The 17,799-nt window shown below is 42.1% G+C and overlaps 1 protein-coding gene across 1 annotated transcript; it reads left to right on the forward strand.

The window, feature by feature from the left end:
• The first annotated feature begins 803 nt into the window (after positions 1–803).
• CASC3 (cancer susceptibility 3) lies at positions 804–16,488 on the forward strand. Its single transcript, XM_011383052.2, has 14 exons — positions 804–1,141; positions 1,537–1,564; positions 1,897–1,934; positions 10,306–10,464; positions 10,552–10,703; positions 11,218–11,394; positions 11,577–12,262; positions 13,592–13,656; positions 13,972–14,086; positions 14,326–14,424; positions 14,681–14,895; positions 15,513–15,635; positions 15,793–15,856; positions 16,319–16,488. The coding sequence occupies exons 1-13, from the start codon at positions 911–913 to the stop codon at positions 15,814–15,816; spliced, it is 2,112 nt and encodes a 703-aa protein (XP_011381354.1). The 5' UTR covers positions 804–910; the 3' UTR covers positions 15,817–15,856; positions 16,319–16,488.
• Positions 16,489–17,799: the final 1,311 nt, after the last annotated feature.

Genomic DNA, 17,799 nt, shown 5'->3' on the forward strand with positions numbered 1-17,799 from the left:
CAGAATCCTGTACTGTGCCACGGTGACCTTTGTTTGAGATATGTGTATTATTAACCTGCACTCTTGTAGGTGCACTAATAACTTAGTTCACACATCGTGTCATTACAGTCCAAAGAAAATACTGTTTTTTTCATTGATGACAAATGCCTTGACAAAATCAAGACATTCCCTTTTCTACCCGTGTGGTAACCCTGAACAAGAAGGGAATCATGTCAGTATATTGAACCAATGCGAGTTCCTATGATCACCTCTTCTTTTTAAATCAGTTCTAAAACCTTGGTAAAACTAGCATCTTACCAGCCTGCTCTTTGGAATGGCTGGAGTGGGAAGACAAATGAAGAAGGAAGAGGACACAAGAACGTAAGGAAAATACTGCAACATTAAGTCCAGGCTTCACTGCAGACAACTGGTTTCTCCTTCACCCTTTAGCTTAAAATGGGTGGTGTGGCAAATCTGATGTAGCACAATGGCTTTAGAGGTTCACCTTGATTCGTGAGTTTACAAAACAAATGCAGTAAAATGATTTGCTACAAACGTAAGGAGAAACGAGAAATGTACAAAGAAAACCATGACAGCTCTAATGCCGCAGTGAAGCTGTGACAGGTCAACGCCTTCCTCTTGGAAAGCCCAAGATGGCCGGGCAAGGAGCCGAACGACACTGCCCAAACGCAGCTCCCCTTGCCCGGGGCCTACCCAGGGGAAGTCAGGGGACGCGCCACGCCCCCTCACGTCACGACTTACGTCATCCCGTTCGCCCGCAAACGTGCCGCAGGACGCCATCCCCGTCCCCAGCCTTCAGAAAAGCCGGGAGGTCAGCGTCGCACGTGAAGCATGCTGGGAGTAGCTCTCTAGCTTCCCGGCAGCCCCAGCGACAGGCGTACGTAGGCGCTGGCTGGCCGTTCTCCGTAAGATGGCGGACCGGCGGCGGCAGCGCGCTTCGCAGGATACCGAAGACGAAGAGTCTGGTGCTTCCGGCTCAGACAGCGGAGGTTCTCCTCCGCGGGGCGGCGGGAGTTGCAGCGGGAGCGCTGGAGGTGGCGGCAGCGGCTCTCTGCCTTCCCAGCGCGGAGGCCGAGCCGGGGCCCTTCATCTACGGCGGGTGGAGAGCGGAGGGGCCAAGAGCGCTGAGGAGTCCGAGTGTGTAAGTGCGCGCGAGCGGGGCGGGCCGGGGCAGGTGGCGTGCCGGCCTGGGGGCGGGGTGTAGATGATGATGGGAGGCTGGGAATTGGTGGTAAATGCTGGGGTATATTGTGTTGGAGTAGAGGACAGCTATTCCAGTGCGGTTTGCATCCGGAGCCCCAAGGGAAGAGGAAAGGTTGAGAGTTTCAGGGGGAGGGCAGAGCGCTGCGAATGGACAGCGAATGTTTATTAGGAAATCGGGCCTGGAGGCGAAGAGACCAGATCTTCCTCAGATGCTACTTGTTAAAGATGTACCATTTCTCGTCTCCCTTTTCAACCATTTTGCTCTGAGTTTCAGCTCTCCATCCCCCTCCCTGGAAATCACAGAACTAACCCATGACTTCTCGTTTTCTTCAGGAGAGTGAAGATGGCATCGAGGGCGATGGTGAGTAGCATCAGGATGAGTTGCCCAAAAACCCAGGTCAGGTATTTGCAGTAGTTGACATCCTCTCAGACTGTTACGGATTTGGGGAGAGGTTTCCACAGAGTGGCCCTTTGTAGCATAGTGCTTAAGAGCAAATGTTTTAGCAGTGACTTAGGCAAGTCACTCTTTGATCTTGTTTCCCATCTGGAATAGGGAACTGTAATTTTATCTTTATCATACATTGAGTTCAGAATTAAATGAGATTTTAGCCAGATCCACAGCAAGTAGTCAGGAAATGTATTATAATAATTTCTGTCGCATTTTTTTCTTTACATGTTTCTGTTCTCTTTTAGCTGTTCTGTCGGATTATGAAAGTGCAGAAGACTCAGAAGTGAGTGTGATAGGTTCTTTTTCCTTTGGTGTAGGTGGAAAATGTATTTTAAAAACATACACACCTGTGGTTCAAAAGTACCATGACCTACTTGTTAACTCCTCTTGTACATTATTCATATATGCATTGGAAAAACTTACAAAAAGGCTTGTTCAGTAAGAGGGAAACTTGATGCAAGCCTCTTCAGGCCACACATGTTATACTGTTAGTAATTGGCTTTTCACCTTATCTGAAGAAAATAAGGTTCTAAATAAGAGAGAACATTCTGAAGCCCTTCACAGGAAACTTGACAATTCATTTTATGCTGCCTAAATAGTGAAGCCAGCCAGTTCTTTTGTTTTGTTTTTTGAGTGTATCCGAAGACCTTGAAAGGGCAGGATTCTGAGTGGTTTTTGTCAGAAACATCCCTCAGTTTATAGATGGGGCTTTATCTTTAGAAGAAAGTTTTCCTAAGCCAAGCCTCTGTGGGCTTGTTTTGATTGGATAAACTACTAGAGAGACCATCAGAATACCTGTTGGTTTCCTGGGATTGAATAGAGTCCTGAGTTCTGGATTTGGGTGATGGAGTTATATATCAAATTTTCATTTTATAAGTTTTATAGAACTGTCACTACATTTCAGACTTTTTATTGAACCCTGGAGTTGGCAACAGTGAACACTATACCAAAATTCTTAAATTTAGGAATTTTAAGACTTAGTAAGGAAGTCAGACAATCATAGGCAATCATAGGTATTGGTGAAAACTGCTGGAGGATACGGTTAAGTAAGGTGTTAATGGCTTGATACTGAATGTATCTTAGGCAGTCAGGGAAGAATAAATTGGAATTAGGCAAACCATGTTCTGGGCAGAGGGAGCAATAGATGCAAAAGCCCAGAGGCAGGAGAGAAAATTGAATATTTGGGAAATTGAAAGTAATCTGGTGTGACTGGAGCATTGTTGAGATAGGATGGATACCAGAAGTAAAGGCAAATTAGTGAGCAGGAGCCAGATCATGAAGGGGCTTGTTTCTTCTTTTCATTAAGTATCTGCTCTGTGCTAGGAGCTGTACTAGGCACTGGAATAAAAGACACGTGGTTCCACCTTTGTGAAATTTACATTTTGGGTCAGAAGGGGGAATAGACAGTTAAGTAATTATAACAATGTTTGGTAAGTGCCGTGATCCCGTTTGGAAACACAGGGTGCTTTGGGAGCACATAACAGGGCCAACTAACTGGATTTAGGGTATTTGGAAACCCTTAGAGGATGGGATGTTAAAAGAGAGATCTGACGGATGAGTATGAGATAGCCAGGCATAGTTTTCTAAGGAGAGGTAACACTGTCTGGGAAGAGGGTCTGGAAGGAATGGACTGCATGATGAGTTGAAGGATGTGAAAAATTTAGTATGGCAAGTGACGAGTCGATGAATCCAAATTTTAAAGTACCTTATAAACCAGGTTAAAATTTATTTTAATTTAAAACTAAGGAAGTGAAAAAATGTAACAGGGTTTTAAACAAGAGTGTCAGATCTTAGGAACGCTGGCATCAGGAAATCTAGTTGGCCAGTCCTACTGCAACAGAATCTTCAGAGGGAGGGAAGACTCAGACATTTATATGTTAACAAGTTTCCTGGTTGATGCTTATGCACAGTAAAATTTGAGAGTTTTATAACAGTTACTTTGTCTGCAGTGGAGAGAGTTGATCTGAGGGGTGAAAGATTTGAGAAAATCTAGTTAAGAAAGCTATTGTAGAAGTCTAGGCAAGCAGTAAATGTGGCATGGAGTGGAATGGTAGTGAAAAATAGAAGTAGACAGAACTGAAAGTTATTTAGGCTATGGAATTGACAGAATGTAATGACTTATTTTCTCTGAAGTCAGCGGTGTAGTTGTCTGCAAAGTAAAAGAGATGAGCAGTTTCGGGGTGAGGAATGTTTGCAGATGTCACTAGAGAATGGAAACGGAAAGACTGCGAGGCAGTATGGCATGTTCGGTGGAGTTCGGTGATTGAATTTATAGCAACTCACCATTCTGTATGTAAATGAGTTTGGGTGTTATCCTAGTAGCAAGGAAAGAGGCTACTGAAGGCTTAAGTGTGGCAAATGAATTGTGGATGAGGCAAGAATGGAGACAGGGAGCTGTTAAGAGGTTGTTAGGATAGTCCCAAGGAACATGATGAGGCCCTAAAGAAGGGACATGGCAGTGGGATTGGCAAAATGTAGACAGATTTGGGAGATTTAGATGGTACTAATAGAACCCAGAACTGAATGTGAAGCCTGCATTAAGAAGGAGTCAAAAGAATACTCAGGTTGATGAATCGTGTTATTCACTAAGAATGGGACCAATGGAGGAGGAGGTTTTAGGAAGGACACTAGTGGTAAAATTTTGGCTGTTTTGAGATTGAGGAACGTGTGGTAGCAGCCAGCTAAATGTGGCTATTTAAATTTAAATTAATTAAATTTAAGTTAAAACTTCAGTTCCTCATTTGAAATAGCTACATTTTACTTAATAGCCACCTGTGGCTGGTGGCTGCCATTTTGGCCAGCACAGATAAAAATATTCTCACCATTACAGAAAGTCCTATGGGATTGTGGTGGTCTAGATTACAGAAAAAGATTTGACATTCTGACTTTTATAGTAATTGTTAATTGCTCTTCTTTGTTACTAACTGAGTATACTTAGACACTGAAGTTTAGTGTTGCTTATTTCTTAAAATTTGATCTCACTCAATCTACAGGCTAGTTTTTCAACCCTTTACAATTTATCTGTTGAAAAAATTTTGATGTTTGCTCACTCATAGTCTAATTCAACATGCTCCCTCTGTCCTTTGTATTTCTTGCAAAATGGTATTTTCAGATTCATGGAAACAACATGAACCAAAGATTTTATCTTGAGCGAAACCGACCACCCGATTTTCTTTTCTTTAGGTCCAGTAATTCAATTAGAATTTGTCTTGGTGTTGATTATTGCAAGTCAGTGTTCACAGATAGATGTCCTCTACAGTGTGTCATGGAGCTCCTAAATGTTCTTTGTCTTCAATATTTAACCCTTTTTTTCTAATCTTTTATCTTTTTTTCATTTCTATTCAATATGATTCTCCTCTCAATAGTTTCTCTTCATTGTGGGACCCTACCCTAGAAAGGAGCCCTGGTAGCCAGGTCAGTTTCAAGATTTCAGAGCAGTTAGACTGCTTAGCCCCATTCAGACCACCTTATCACAGAATCCTTATGCTCACATGCTACTGGAGATAGTAAATTCCCTCCTAGTTTCACCTGTTCTCAGTTTTGCTTTCCATTGAATACCTGTTGATTATTTCAGGGTTCTCCTATTCTCAGGTCCATTTACTTCTCTCTCCTTTTTCTGACACTATTCAGATGCAACAGTCTTGTGGCTGTTGGTGCTTTGTTTTCATGTGCTTATATTTTGGTGTCTTGGATAGATCTTATAACCTAGTCTTGTTGTACATGTCAGAGGGTTTTGATTTTACTGTCTAGAAGCTCTCGTTTTATGTGGAGATTTGAAGAGATCAAAAACTATGCTAATACCATTTTCCCAGAATTTTCCAAGAAAAAATTTTTAAAGAAACTTGACTATGAAGGGGAGACTAGAGAGATAGTAACTAGAAAGAAGCTTACGAAGTTAAGAGAGGGTTTGGTGGTTATATTTTTAAGTTAGAGGATCAAATATGGTTAAAGATTAAAGGAATGAGTAGAAAGGGAAAGAAAAGGGAAGGTGTAGGTAATAAGTGTACTGGTGTTCTTGACTGAGTATGTGAGAAATAGGAACCAGACAAGGGTAACATTTTCCATTGTAATTCTAGAAAGGTAGAAAGGGGAGGAGTGTGGGGAAGAAGCTGGTGTTCCTGTCCTTGTTTTCTTTGTGAAATAGAATGAAAGAGGAGTTTGGTGTAGGAATGAGATAGGAGTTGAGACTAAAGGAGGTTCGAGTAGCTGAGTTTGGATGTGGCAGTGATATGTGAAGTTACCTTAACTCTTTTCAGTGACGTCCATAGTCTGGTTAGCCTAGAGAAAGGAGACATTTGAGTTGATCCAGTCCCGGACACATGGGAGTGGCAGGGAATTAAGAGTGTTATTAGTAGTGATTGAAATGAGCGGGCCATGGAATCTAGAAAGATAGGAAAGTGAATGTGGGAAAGACTGATTGATAGGAGAATGTGAGAAGGTCAAGGGAGTAGATATTGAAAGTTGTAGATGAGAGAGTAAGGGAAAAAATGGGTAAGAACAGGAATAATAGGCAGGGTTTTTTGAAAAACAGCTTTACTGACATATTTACCTACAGTTTATCCATTTGAAGTGTACAATTCTTTGATTTTTAGTATATCCGCGGATATATGTGGCCATTACCACAGTTTCAGAACATTTTCATTACCTTAGAAAGAAAGCCTGTAGCTTTTAGTTATCACTCCCTACCCTTAGTTCCTGCATCCTCATCCCATCCACCCTTAAGCAACCACAAATATACAGTGTCTAGAGATTTCCTTGTTCTGGCCTTTCATATGAATAAAATCATAAGTGGACTCTTGTGACTGGCTTCTTTCACTTAGCATAAAGTTTCCAAGTGGGATCATGTATCAATACTTCATTCCTTTTTATGGCTCAATAATACTTTATTGTAGGGACGTACCACATTTTGTGTATCCATTCACCTGTTGATGGACATTTGGGTTGTTTCTATTTTGTTCGTTGTTGTTGTTACGAATAATGCTGCCATAAACATTAGTGTACAAGTTTTTCTTTGGATGTATGTTTTTATTTCTCTGGGTGTGTACCTCAGAATGGAATCACTGAGTCATGTGGTAACTGTATTAAATCTTTGAGGAACTGCCACACTTTTCCAAAGCAGCTGTATTATATTCCCAAAAGCAAATGTATAGGGATTCCAATTTCTCCACATACTCAATAGCACTTGATTTTTTTGATTCTAGCCATTCTAGTAGGTGTGAAATGGTGTCTCATTTTGATTTGCATTCCCTTGATGATTATGATTTTGAGCATTTGTGTGTGTGTGTGCTTATTAGCCATTTGCATATCTTCCTTGGAGAAATGGCTGTTCAGATACTTTGTCCATTTTTAAATTGGGTTGTATTTTAATCGTTGAGTTGTAAAAGTTCTTTATATTTTCTGGATACAAGTTCCTTATCAAGACATGATTTGCAAATATTTATTTTCTATTCTGTGGGTTTTGTGTTCATTTTCTTGATGGTGTAAGATTTTAATTTTTAGGAAGTTCAGTATATGTTTTTCTTTTGTTGCTTGTGCTTTTGATGTCATATCTAAGAAGTCTTTGCCAAATCCATGTCAAATCCAAAGTCAAAGATTAACCCCTTTGTTTTCTTCTAAGAGTTTTATAGTTTTAGCCCTTACATTTAGGTCTTTGATGCTTTTTGAGTTAATTTTTGTCTATGGGATGAGATAAGAGTCTAACTTCATTCTTTTGCATATGGTAGTTTTGATCAAAGTCTAGGGTATTTAAGATTTAAGAAATGAAGGTTTACTGTAAAACCTACATAACAGTTGCAGATGTCGATATAAGAAACATCCAAACCTGTAGAGGACTTTAATGAGTTCATTTGAGCCAAACCGACAATATGCCTGGGAGCAAGATCTTAAATGCTCAGGAGAATAACTATTTTGTAGCTTTTATGCATTTGAAATTAGGGGACTTAAGGAGGTGGAAGAAAGCAAGGCAGGGATTGGATTATAGGATACTTAACAAGATTATGAGCTCTGTCCGGTGGCTTATTTCAAAAATGTGTTAACCTAGATGCCCAGAAACAATGGACAGAGCTTAAGGCAAAGATAAACCCTTTACTAAAGAAGTTATATGCCTGGCATAAAACACAGGTTAAACTGGTCTGAAGTATGGCCATGGAAATGGATGACTCAAGTGGAGGTGAACTCAAGTCTTCAAGTCAGTGACAGGGTAGGCCCATGCAGAAGTGTAGAGATATAGCCAGGTGATAGGAGCCCCAGAGGAGCAGGAGTTTAAGATGAGGCTGAAGGAGTTAGGTCTGGAAGAGACATTGAGAATGAGAAATATACCAGCTCTACCCCTTACTCTGAAATATGTGAGGAGTGTGAGAATGAGCTAAAACCTCTGTAGCGAGAATTCTGCCAGGGTAGCAGTTGCTTCAGGGGAGAGTTAGGCATTAGAGTTGGAAAGAGTGTGGTGAAATTAGCAGTAGGGGAGTTTGTCTTTGGAAAAAGGTTTTGATGTCAGCCCTCAGCCAAAGCAGCATGACCCAAAGGTAGCACTTTGGCTTCAGTTAGACCAGACTTTGACTCTAATTTGGAGTCTCCTCAGCACTATGCTATTTGTATCTTTCTGTTCTGCTTGGAAACAAAAGTAGTGTCTCATTTAAAATAAAAGAGTTGCTTCATTTGGCATTTCACCACAGACTAGAGGAGGTAGAGCATAAAACATAGTTCCCTCATTAATAATGCTGATATTGTTTTAAGATTTTTGAATGCGGGGTGTGTGTGTGTGTGCGTGTGTGTGTGTGTGTTGGGGGTGGGGGGTATAATGAATTAAGGTCACATGTACACACCAAGCAAGATTCTAGCAATTTCTGCTTCAGAATCTGCAGGGAACATAAGACCAAGGAAATAACTGAATGTTTACCACCCACCTATCCCCATCTCAAGTGGAGGGAAAACTTATGATTGAAGGAAAATGAGAAGAATCAAGGGTGCTTGGTTGTTCAAAAAAAATAAAGCTATGGGTAAAGACTTGATTCCCATAGTGTAGGAGTGGTCAAGTAGTCTCAATTCTGTGTATTTCTTAACAGAATCACCTTTCTGGGAATCCTAACCCAAAACACTTAGAGGCCGAAATACCCAGATGCTTAACGGGAGAATGGGGAAGAGGAATTAATTGGCTTGTGTGGGCCTATCAGGCGAACTCATCTCTGTTTGAAGAAAAGGCAGAAACACAGACTTTGAGAGCTGCTTGCTTCATCAGGAATCTTACAGCAAGTTTCTTTGATCAGATTCCTGAGGCCTTCCTGGGTCTACAGTTATGAAAGGATCTGGTTCAGGTCAAGTGTCAAGACTCATTAGGAGAATAAGAGACCTTTTATACACGTATCTACCAGGTGGCAGAGGTGTATTGGCAGAGGTGTAACCCTGACATGTTAACTCAGCAGTGGGGACTAGACTACCTTCCCTCGAACCCATTTCTTTGTGTCCTCACAGGTCTCTAAACCTACCTCCCTAGCCTATAGCTCTGCCTCCTTAGGTCCAAGTCCTGTGAGGACAAGGAGGTAAGAGTAACTTCTAAAGCCATTCCCCTTAGCATGAACCTTAGCTTCTCCTTTTCCCTGCTTAGAACTAGCCACAGCTCTATTACCTTTCCTTATGGCCCCTATTTAGAGGATGACCTAAGGACCCTCCTTTGTGTGGACAGACCTACCACTTTCTCTGTCACAAACAGGGTTATTTAATCTTAATGTGGCAAAAGAGGGAAAAGATGAGAGGAAAGAGAGCACTTGGACTTTAGTTTTTATTTTCATTTCTAAGATGTAATTTCTATGATGTTCTCTAAAGTTTTCCAAGTCAAAATTTTATAATTATGTAATTCTGGACAGAGTTTTTGACTAGGGGGATCTCATGCTGCAGAAAGTTTAGTAATCGTAGACATCAAAAATGTAAGCCACTGTTTTCCAACTTGAGGATAATGGTGTCTTGGGAAATCATGGCGTTTTTATGAGGGGCTTGCAAATCCACTACCTCAGCTCTCATTTATAGACTATACATCTTTCACCTTTACATACTACTATTTTGAATATATATAAACTGTAAATATATTTTAAAGTATTATCGACTGTATAGCAGTTTGTCATGTTTTCTCAGTCAGTGGATACTGTACCGAGCTGCTGTCTTATGGAGATTCATGAAAATTTTAGATCCTAAAAAGGGGCCCACATAATTTAAAAGGTTGGACATCTGTGCTCTAAGCCATTTGAGATGAGAGAATTCACAACTTGAGTTAGGATATAGTTATTAGACACTGCATGTTTAAGAGACAGTTCGTGGAGGGGGAGAGAAATTATCAACAAGGATTAAACTTGTTCTGTGTGCTAGGCACTGTAAAGCTTCCCATCCATATCCCCTGGGCTCCTTCCCCAGAGTCTGCCACTGTTAACAGTTGCTCGCATATCTGGAAAGCTCATATAGATCAGTATAAGCATATGTATATGTAGGTAAAAATTTTGGGGGACATTTTTTATGTGACTTTATTTTTAGTGTTCCTGTTCTCTAGAAATTCTAGAAAGAATTTTGTTATGTTTGCTTTTAATTCTTAAGTTTGGTAGAAAATGTTTTCCTAAATAATGGAGAATAAAAATGTGCACCATGGCTGACAGAGAAACTTTTCTCAGGGTGAAGAAGGGGAATACAGTGAAGAGGAAAACTCCAAAGTGGAGATGAAATCAGAAGCCAACGATGCTGCTAATTCTTCAGCAAAAGAAGAGAAGGGTGAAGAGAAGCCTGACACCAAAGGCACTGTGACTGGAGAGAGGCAAAGTGGGGATGGACAGGTCAGTACCCACCAAAGGCCTCCATTCGGGGGCTGGAACAGGGAGGCTCTCAACCTTGGAGTAAGGAGCCCTTTATCTGTCCTCCAGGAGAGCACAGAGCCTATGGAGAACAAAGTGGGTAAAAAGGGCCCCAAGCATTTGGATGATGACGAGGATCGGAAGAACCCAGCATACATACCTCGGAAAGGGCTTTTCTTTGAGCATGATCTTCGGGGGCAAACTCAGGAAGAGGAAGTCAGGTAACAGCTCTTGCTGCTATTTAGTATGTATTTAGTGTTAGTGTATGCCAGGCATTTTGCTAAATGCTTTGACCTTTGTTATTTCATGTACTACTCCCAACATTTTAGGGTAGGTATGGTGATTGTTCCTCATACAAATGAGAGTGAGGCTTAGAATATTTGGTAACTCTTGGTGGAGCGGCCAAGATCCAGACCCATACTTCTATTGCCTTCATTAATCTGAAGCTGTGAAGTACCTGCACAGACTGCCTTATAGGAGAGAGATGTTTCCAAGGTGCTGAGTAGTTGGAAGTGAAGTCTTTCCTCATTTCTGTTCCTGTTGTATTTGAGCCCAGCAGGCCCTGAGGTGCTACTATTCACTCTTGCTTTTGGGAGGCCTGCTTTGTATAATCTGGGAAGATGGGGAGACTACACGAAGCTTCTTCTGTTTCTCTGCCCAACCCTGTTTGTTGCCTGAACATCTTTACTTGGCAAGTTCTGCCAACCCAAGACACCTTTCCCTGGTTTTATCCAGACCCAAGGGGCGTCAGCGAAAGCTATGGAAGGACGAGGGTCGCTGGGAGCATGACAAGTTCCGAGAAGATGAACAGGCTCCAAAGTCCCGACAGGAACTCATTGCTCTTTATGGATATGACATCCGTTCAGCTCACAATCCTGATGACATCAAACCCCGAAGAATTCGGAAACCCAGGTGAGGAAATTTAGGAGCCTACACTATTGATATTGTAGAAAGAACTCTGCTTTTTAAAATGCCATTCTAGCCTTTAATTGAATGGGTGAGGAATATGGGAAGTCTCCCTGACCCTAAGTTTTTATCTCTAGTAATCTCTTTTGTTATTTCTTTTCTTAAGACTTTTCATTCTATTTTTTCAGGTTTGGGAGCCCTCCACAAAGAGATCCAAACTGGATTGGTGAGCGATCAAACAAGTCCCATCGCCACCAGGGTCCTGGAGGCACCCTACCACCAAGGACATTTATCAACAGGAATGCTGCAGGTACTGGCCGCATGTCTGCTCCCAGGAATTACTCTCGATCTGGGAGCTTCAAGGAAGGTCGTGCAGGTTTTAGGCCTGTGGAGGCTGGTGGGCAGCATGGTGGCCGGTCTGGTGAGACTGTTAAACATGAGACTGGTTACCGGTCACGGCGCCTGGAACAGACTCCTGTGAGAGATCCGTCTCCAGAAGCAGATGCTCAAGTGCTTGGCAGTCCTGAGAAGGAAGAGGCTGCCTCAGAGATAACAGCTCCTGCTCCTGACACTGCACCACCAGCCCCTGACAGGCCTATTGAGAAGAAATCCTATTCCCGGGCAAGAAGAACCAGAATCAAAGCTGGGGATTCAGTCAAGGTTGCAGAGGAGGTGCCCCCTCCACCTGAAGGGCTGCCCCCGGCACCTCCAGCTCCAGAAACTACTCCTCCTCCACCTGCTAAGACTGGGAACTGGGAGGCTCCAGTGGATTCTACTACAGGTGGACTTGAGCAAGACATGGCACAACTAAATATAACAGAACAGAATTGGAGTCCAGGGCAGCCTTCATTCCTGCCACCACGTGAACTTCGGGGTAGGTACCTTAGGGTTAGTAACTACCTTTTTTCTCTTTGCATTATTGGGTTTGGGGGCATGGGACTTATGTCTCTCAGGGATATGCTGTGTGAGAAATATCTACGTTTTCATTAATTGCAAGAAACAGATGGCTTCCTAGGTACATTCATCCAAAGATCTTGTATAGCAGTTTTATCTGTTACCCAGGATTGCCTACTACTTTGCCTACTATTTTAACTGATCAGTTGTCAGTAATGAGCTTTTGAGTGCAGAATCCTTTATCACTCTGTAGAAAAGGTGGAAGAAGGCAGTGTTCTTATTATTTGAGCTAATGGATAAAGTTTTAAGGCAGAAACTTTTTCATTTGAATTTGGATGAGTATCTTTTAAATTAGAAAGAAAACCTTTCTAATTTCCTTAATTTAGATCCAGGCTGTCCAATAGACTTTTCCATAGTGATGGTGCTTTTGAATACTTGTAATGTGTCCAGTGACTGAGGAACTGAACTTTTAATTTAAATTAATTGAAATTTAAATAGCCACATGTGGCTAGTGGATTATCATATTAGACAGCAGAGTTCTAAATACTAGGACCTATCTACCACCCCTTTTGCCCATCCTTTATGCCTCTCTCTAGCCAGATAGATCAAAGGATCTTTTCCTTAGTTTCTGAAATCTAATTTGAACAAAGATTGGAAATCCTCATAAAGACTGGGAGTTTCAGCATCTTTCTCTGGTATGCATAGTTTTTGAATACCAAAAACCAGTGTAGCCTAAACTGGACTGGGAGTTGATCTTTGGATAGAGGAGTACACCCTCCTTCCCATGGATGTCTTGTTACCGTTGGAAGACAGTCTCTAGGATGTTATCCTTTTTTTGTCCTGAGCTATTTTCAGTCAGAGGGGAATCTCTTCCAAACTTCCAGCCAGACCTCTGTGGCCAGAAATAATCAGGTAGATTTGCAGAATATCCTTCCCCTGTCCAGTTGTTGCTCAGAAACTTGTGAGCTGAGATTTTTCACTATGTTTGATGATGTAATATGCTAATTGTAACTTTCCAGGGATTCTGTACAGGGACATATTTGATGGGGAAAATTTGAATGTGTATTTTTCTCACTGAAGTAATTTTTTCATGTTCAAAGGCTTTGTTGCTGTATTAAGGTGGTGGGCAGTGGGGGCAAATTTCCAAATGCTGATATTGACAAGAAGCAGAGATATTTTTAAAGGAATTTTGTTAGTTTAAAAACAGCCGTTCTCTACATTGGATTCTTCAACCTGTTATTTCCTTGTATGTTCAAGCCTTACTCACATCTGTTTACTCTGCAGCATTGACTTTTTTGGTGTATTACAGGTATGCACAACCACATACACATGGGAGCAGGACCTCCACCTCAGTTTAACCGGATGGAAGAAATGGTACAGAAGGGGAAGAGGAGTAGATGGGGGAGGGGGCAGAATATAATCGCTTGTTCACTGTTTAAACCAAGATAAGATCGTGAAGTCAGTTTTTCTATTGATAACCACATTTCTTTTAATTTGGGTCTCTAGAAATGTAGAGGGTTTGGGTTCAAATCTTGATGTTTTTCACTGATTTTTCAATTCATTTTGCAAATATTTTTTAAACACTTGCCACACAGAAGGTAAGAATTTTGTATCTAAAGGAGGGCTGGACTTGATATGAGAGTCAGCCTTCTGGAAGTCATCTTGTTCAGTCTTTTTTCTTTATTTCAGGGTGTCCAGGGTGGACGAGCCAAACGCTATTCATCTCAGCGGCAGAGACCTGTGCCAGAGCCCCCTGCCCCTCCTGTGCATATCAGTATCATGGAAGGACATTACTACGATCCTCGTGAGTTTTTTTTTCTTATTGTTGGAGTACCTTTTTTGGCAGGGTGAAGTGAACTAAGAGACCAGCCTCTTACCTCCTGAATTTCCTTTCTGACCTCTCATGTGGTTATTATTGTTTGGTGGTTGTTTTCTTCACATGGAAAATTGAGAACATCTCTTAAAGGGTTTGGGGAACAAGGAGACTTGGCCATGTGATATGAGAGTATGGGTTTATGAGAGTCCCAATGTGATATCTTACAGTGCAGTTCCAGGGACCAATCTACACCCATGGTGACAGCCCTGCCCCACTGCCTCCTCAGGGCATGATTGTGCAGCCAGAAATGCACCTTCCCCACCCAGGTAAGCATTGCACCTCTGCTTATATACTTTTAGTATGGGAGGATATGTGTTGGGGGCTCACAAACTCCATCCTCCTGAGATCCGTGCTGCTTGCCTGTAAGGCTGACCACTCTGGGTGCTTGGGCAACAAACTCCTCTTGGATCCATCCTAAGGACTGCCATCCTGAGCCTGTTAATGCTGAGCAGTCCAGCCAGGCCATCCCATGGAAATAGTGTTATCTTCTATTTCAATTTTTGTTTTCCTCTCTTTGTCCAGGTTTACATCCCCATCAGACACCGGCACCTCTGCCCAATCCAGGCCTCTATCCCCCACCAGTGTCCATGTCTCCCGGACAGCCACCACCTCAGCAGTTGCTTGCTCCTACTTATTTTTCTGCTCCAGGCGTCATGAACTTTGGTAATCCCAGTTACCCTTATGCTCCAGGGGCTCTGCCTCCCCCACCACCTCCTCATCTGTATCCTAATACACAGGTGAGATGGCTAGTGAGATTTTTCTAGGTACACATCTTTTAAATCAGACAGGAATGTGGTATGGGGAGAATGTTCAAGAAATTTAAGAGAACATTTCAATGCCACCTATTTACAAGTGGTGCTAGGACGCCTCTTGGTGGTCAGGAGCTGGAAATGCAGCTTATGTACTGTCCATCTGTTCTCTTTCATTTCTTTAATGGTGTTTCCTTCAAGTGTTTTAATTGGTCATAGGTGGCCATTTATTCAACTGCATAAAGAAACTATACTTACTAGCTCTCCCCAAGTCCTCCCTGTACTGCTTAACTCCCAACTGGTTGACATCATCTGATATCTGGAGTATCACCACTGAGCTCACCCTCTTCTGTTTGTCAGCTGATGATAGGAATTAGACAAAAGCTGGGCAAAACTTTGAAGAAGCAGGAACCAGAGCATAACTGGGACATAATTAGGACATACCAGAACATAATCATTTTATTTTAAAAAGGGGCAGCTTAGAGTTTTGAAAAGTTATAAATTTCCCAGTACTCTTTATTTTTGTGCCTGAACAATGTATTCTGTTTATTATAGCTTGAATTAATTTCTAACTTTTTCTTTTCCTGGCTCATTTGGGTATCCAGGCCCCATCGCAGGTATATGGAGGAGTGACTTACTATAACCCTGCCCAGCAGCAAGTACAGCCAAAGCCCTCCCCACCCCGGAGGACTCCCCAGCCAGTCACCATCAAGCCCCCACCACCTGAGGTATGAGAGCTTTTTCCTGTGTTTAGGGCATATCTATATCAGTGGGCTTTCCTTTTCTCCAGAAGATTTCCCTCCTTTTCTGGGTATGTTTCTATAGAAAACTTTTTTTTTTTTTTTTTTAACAACCTGATAACAAATTCTAACTTTTTTATTTTAGGTTGTAAGCAGGGGTTCCAGTTAATACGAGTTTCTGAATATTTTAAATCTAACATGATATAAAAGTAAGTGTACAACTTACTATGATTCTTACAACGTTCTTAAAAACTAATGCTTATACTTACTTGCTTAACAGTCAACAAAACGAATGCTTTAAGTTGTAATCATGTCCTGTCTTGGGGGAGGCTTTAAAGAAGTCCCAAAATTTCCAGTATCTTTGTTTCCCGAATGCATTGAGCAGGGTTGAGGTAGAAACCATTGTAAACTTGGCAGAATTTCATTTGGGAAGCTGCAAGGGAAAAATGCAAAGAAAGGGGAAATCTAAATTCCAGGTGTTATACCAGAGCTAATTCTAAAGGTCATGGAGGAGAAACACCATGGGTTGGAGTGGAGGGTTGTTGTTTTGCCTTTTTAGGGACATTACTTTAAAACATTATTTAGAATGTGGCTTTTGGAAAACAACTTTATAAGTACCATAAAGTCCACTAACACTTTGGTGGTTCTTCCCTTTTCCCCACCCCTTTCAGAACAGCAGAAATGAGAACCCAGGGAAGAAGAGAAATACACCTGGCCGTTTACTACCTGGAGGGCTTCAAAGATAGAGGGTGGCTCCTGCCAGCAAGCAGCTGAATGAGGAGGATCCCTGCCTTCCTCTAAGGCTCTGTTAGAAAAAGGGAGAAACAAGTGGACTTCCTCTCATCTCCAGTTTTTACTTGAGTCGGCTGTGCTCAGAGAAGCAGAGATCCAGACAGCCCAGGCTTCTGAGTCTACATTTAGAAGCCCAGATCTTTGGCTTTTCTTCACTTTCTTTTGGGAAATTCAAGTGTCTTCTGCACCCAGAGAAACTCCTTTCTATTTGTTTTGTTTTCTAAGACGTTTGTTTTTAAAGCCTGGCTTGCTATTCTTAATATTCTTTTAGTTTCTCTCTCTCTCCCCTGTCTGCATTTAAATGAAACAAGTTTATTTTTCTGGTTTGCTAGCTCCCCTGGTTCCCTTTTGGTTCTTCCCTGCATCCCAGATAATTGAAAAATTACCAGCAGCCAGTCTTTTCACACCAAATCTACAAAGAGCTCGCCTTTTATTTTTGGTTGGCCTTTGTTGTTATATACTTGGATTATACTTAGATTCTCTTAACTCCTCTAACTCTATGGAACGGTTCTCTGCACAGTTTCCTATTGTGGAGAAAAGCTCAAAGTATGTGGTAGGAACACTTCTTCCTGGCTTCGGTTATTGGGAGTCCGCGCTTCCATTCTGGTGGGCTTCAGGCCTCTGCTGAGGGCATAGTCCCTACAGTAGGGAGAAGTGGCAAACCAGATGTTTTCGTGAGGAAGGGAGGGTGGAGTGAGAGTCTTTGCATCTTAGGGCTGTGCATTCACACAGTCCTCAGGGCTCAGTCTTTGAGGTAAGTGGAATCAGAGGGCCCTACTTTTTTTTTTTTATCCTATCACACCCCTTTTCTAGTTGCTGTGGACCAATGCATCTCTCTGGAGGCAAATACTATCCAGCAAGCAGTCTACCTTGTCCTTTGTAATTGATCTGCTCCGTGTCTTTCCTGCTACAAGTGTTTTAGATGTTATTACCTTATTTTCCCCAAAGTTCTCTTGTCCTTATAAACAGACAATAGTGCACTTGGGCTTAAGGCCTAAGGAAGCCAGTCACTTTGGGGGCAAGGGTTCCTCTCTTCTTTCCTCTCCATCTGTGGCACCGAACCACTCCCCTGCTGCCTCTGCAGAAGAGATTCCTATTATTGCAGCACTTGTCTGCTAGAGGTAACTTGGCCACTGTCCCTGTCATTCTACAGAACCTGAGGGAGGAGGTGGTGGCTGTGTCTCTCCCCAAGTAATGTCACTGTTACTCTTCCTTCAGCAGCTGACCTGACCATTCTGAGTCACAGGTGTGTGGGAGGGGGAGCGGCACTCAAGCTGTAACCCCCAAGGGGGGAAATAACCAAGAGATTCTTCCAGGGGTAGCTGGTGGTTGTGCCTTTTGTAGGCTGTTCCCTTTGCCT

This window comes from Pteropus vampyrus, unplaced genomic scaffold, assembly GCF_000151845.1.
Source record: "Pteropus vampyrus isolate Shadow unplaced genomic scaffold, Pvam_2.0 Scaffold503, whole genome shotgun sequence".
In the NCBI taxonomy this organism is placed as follows: domain Eukaryota; kingdom Metazoa; phylum Chordata; class Mammalia; order Chiroptera; family Pteropodidae; genus Pteropus; species Pteropus vampyrus.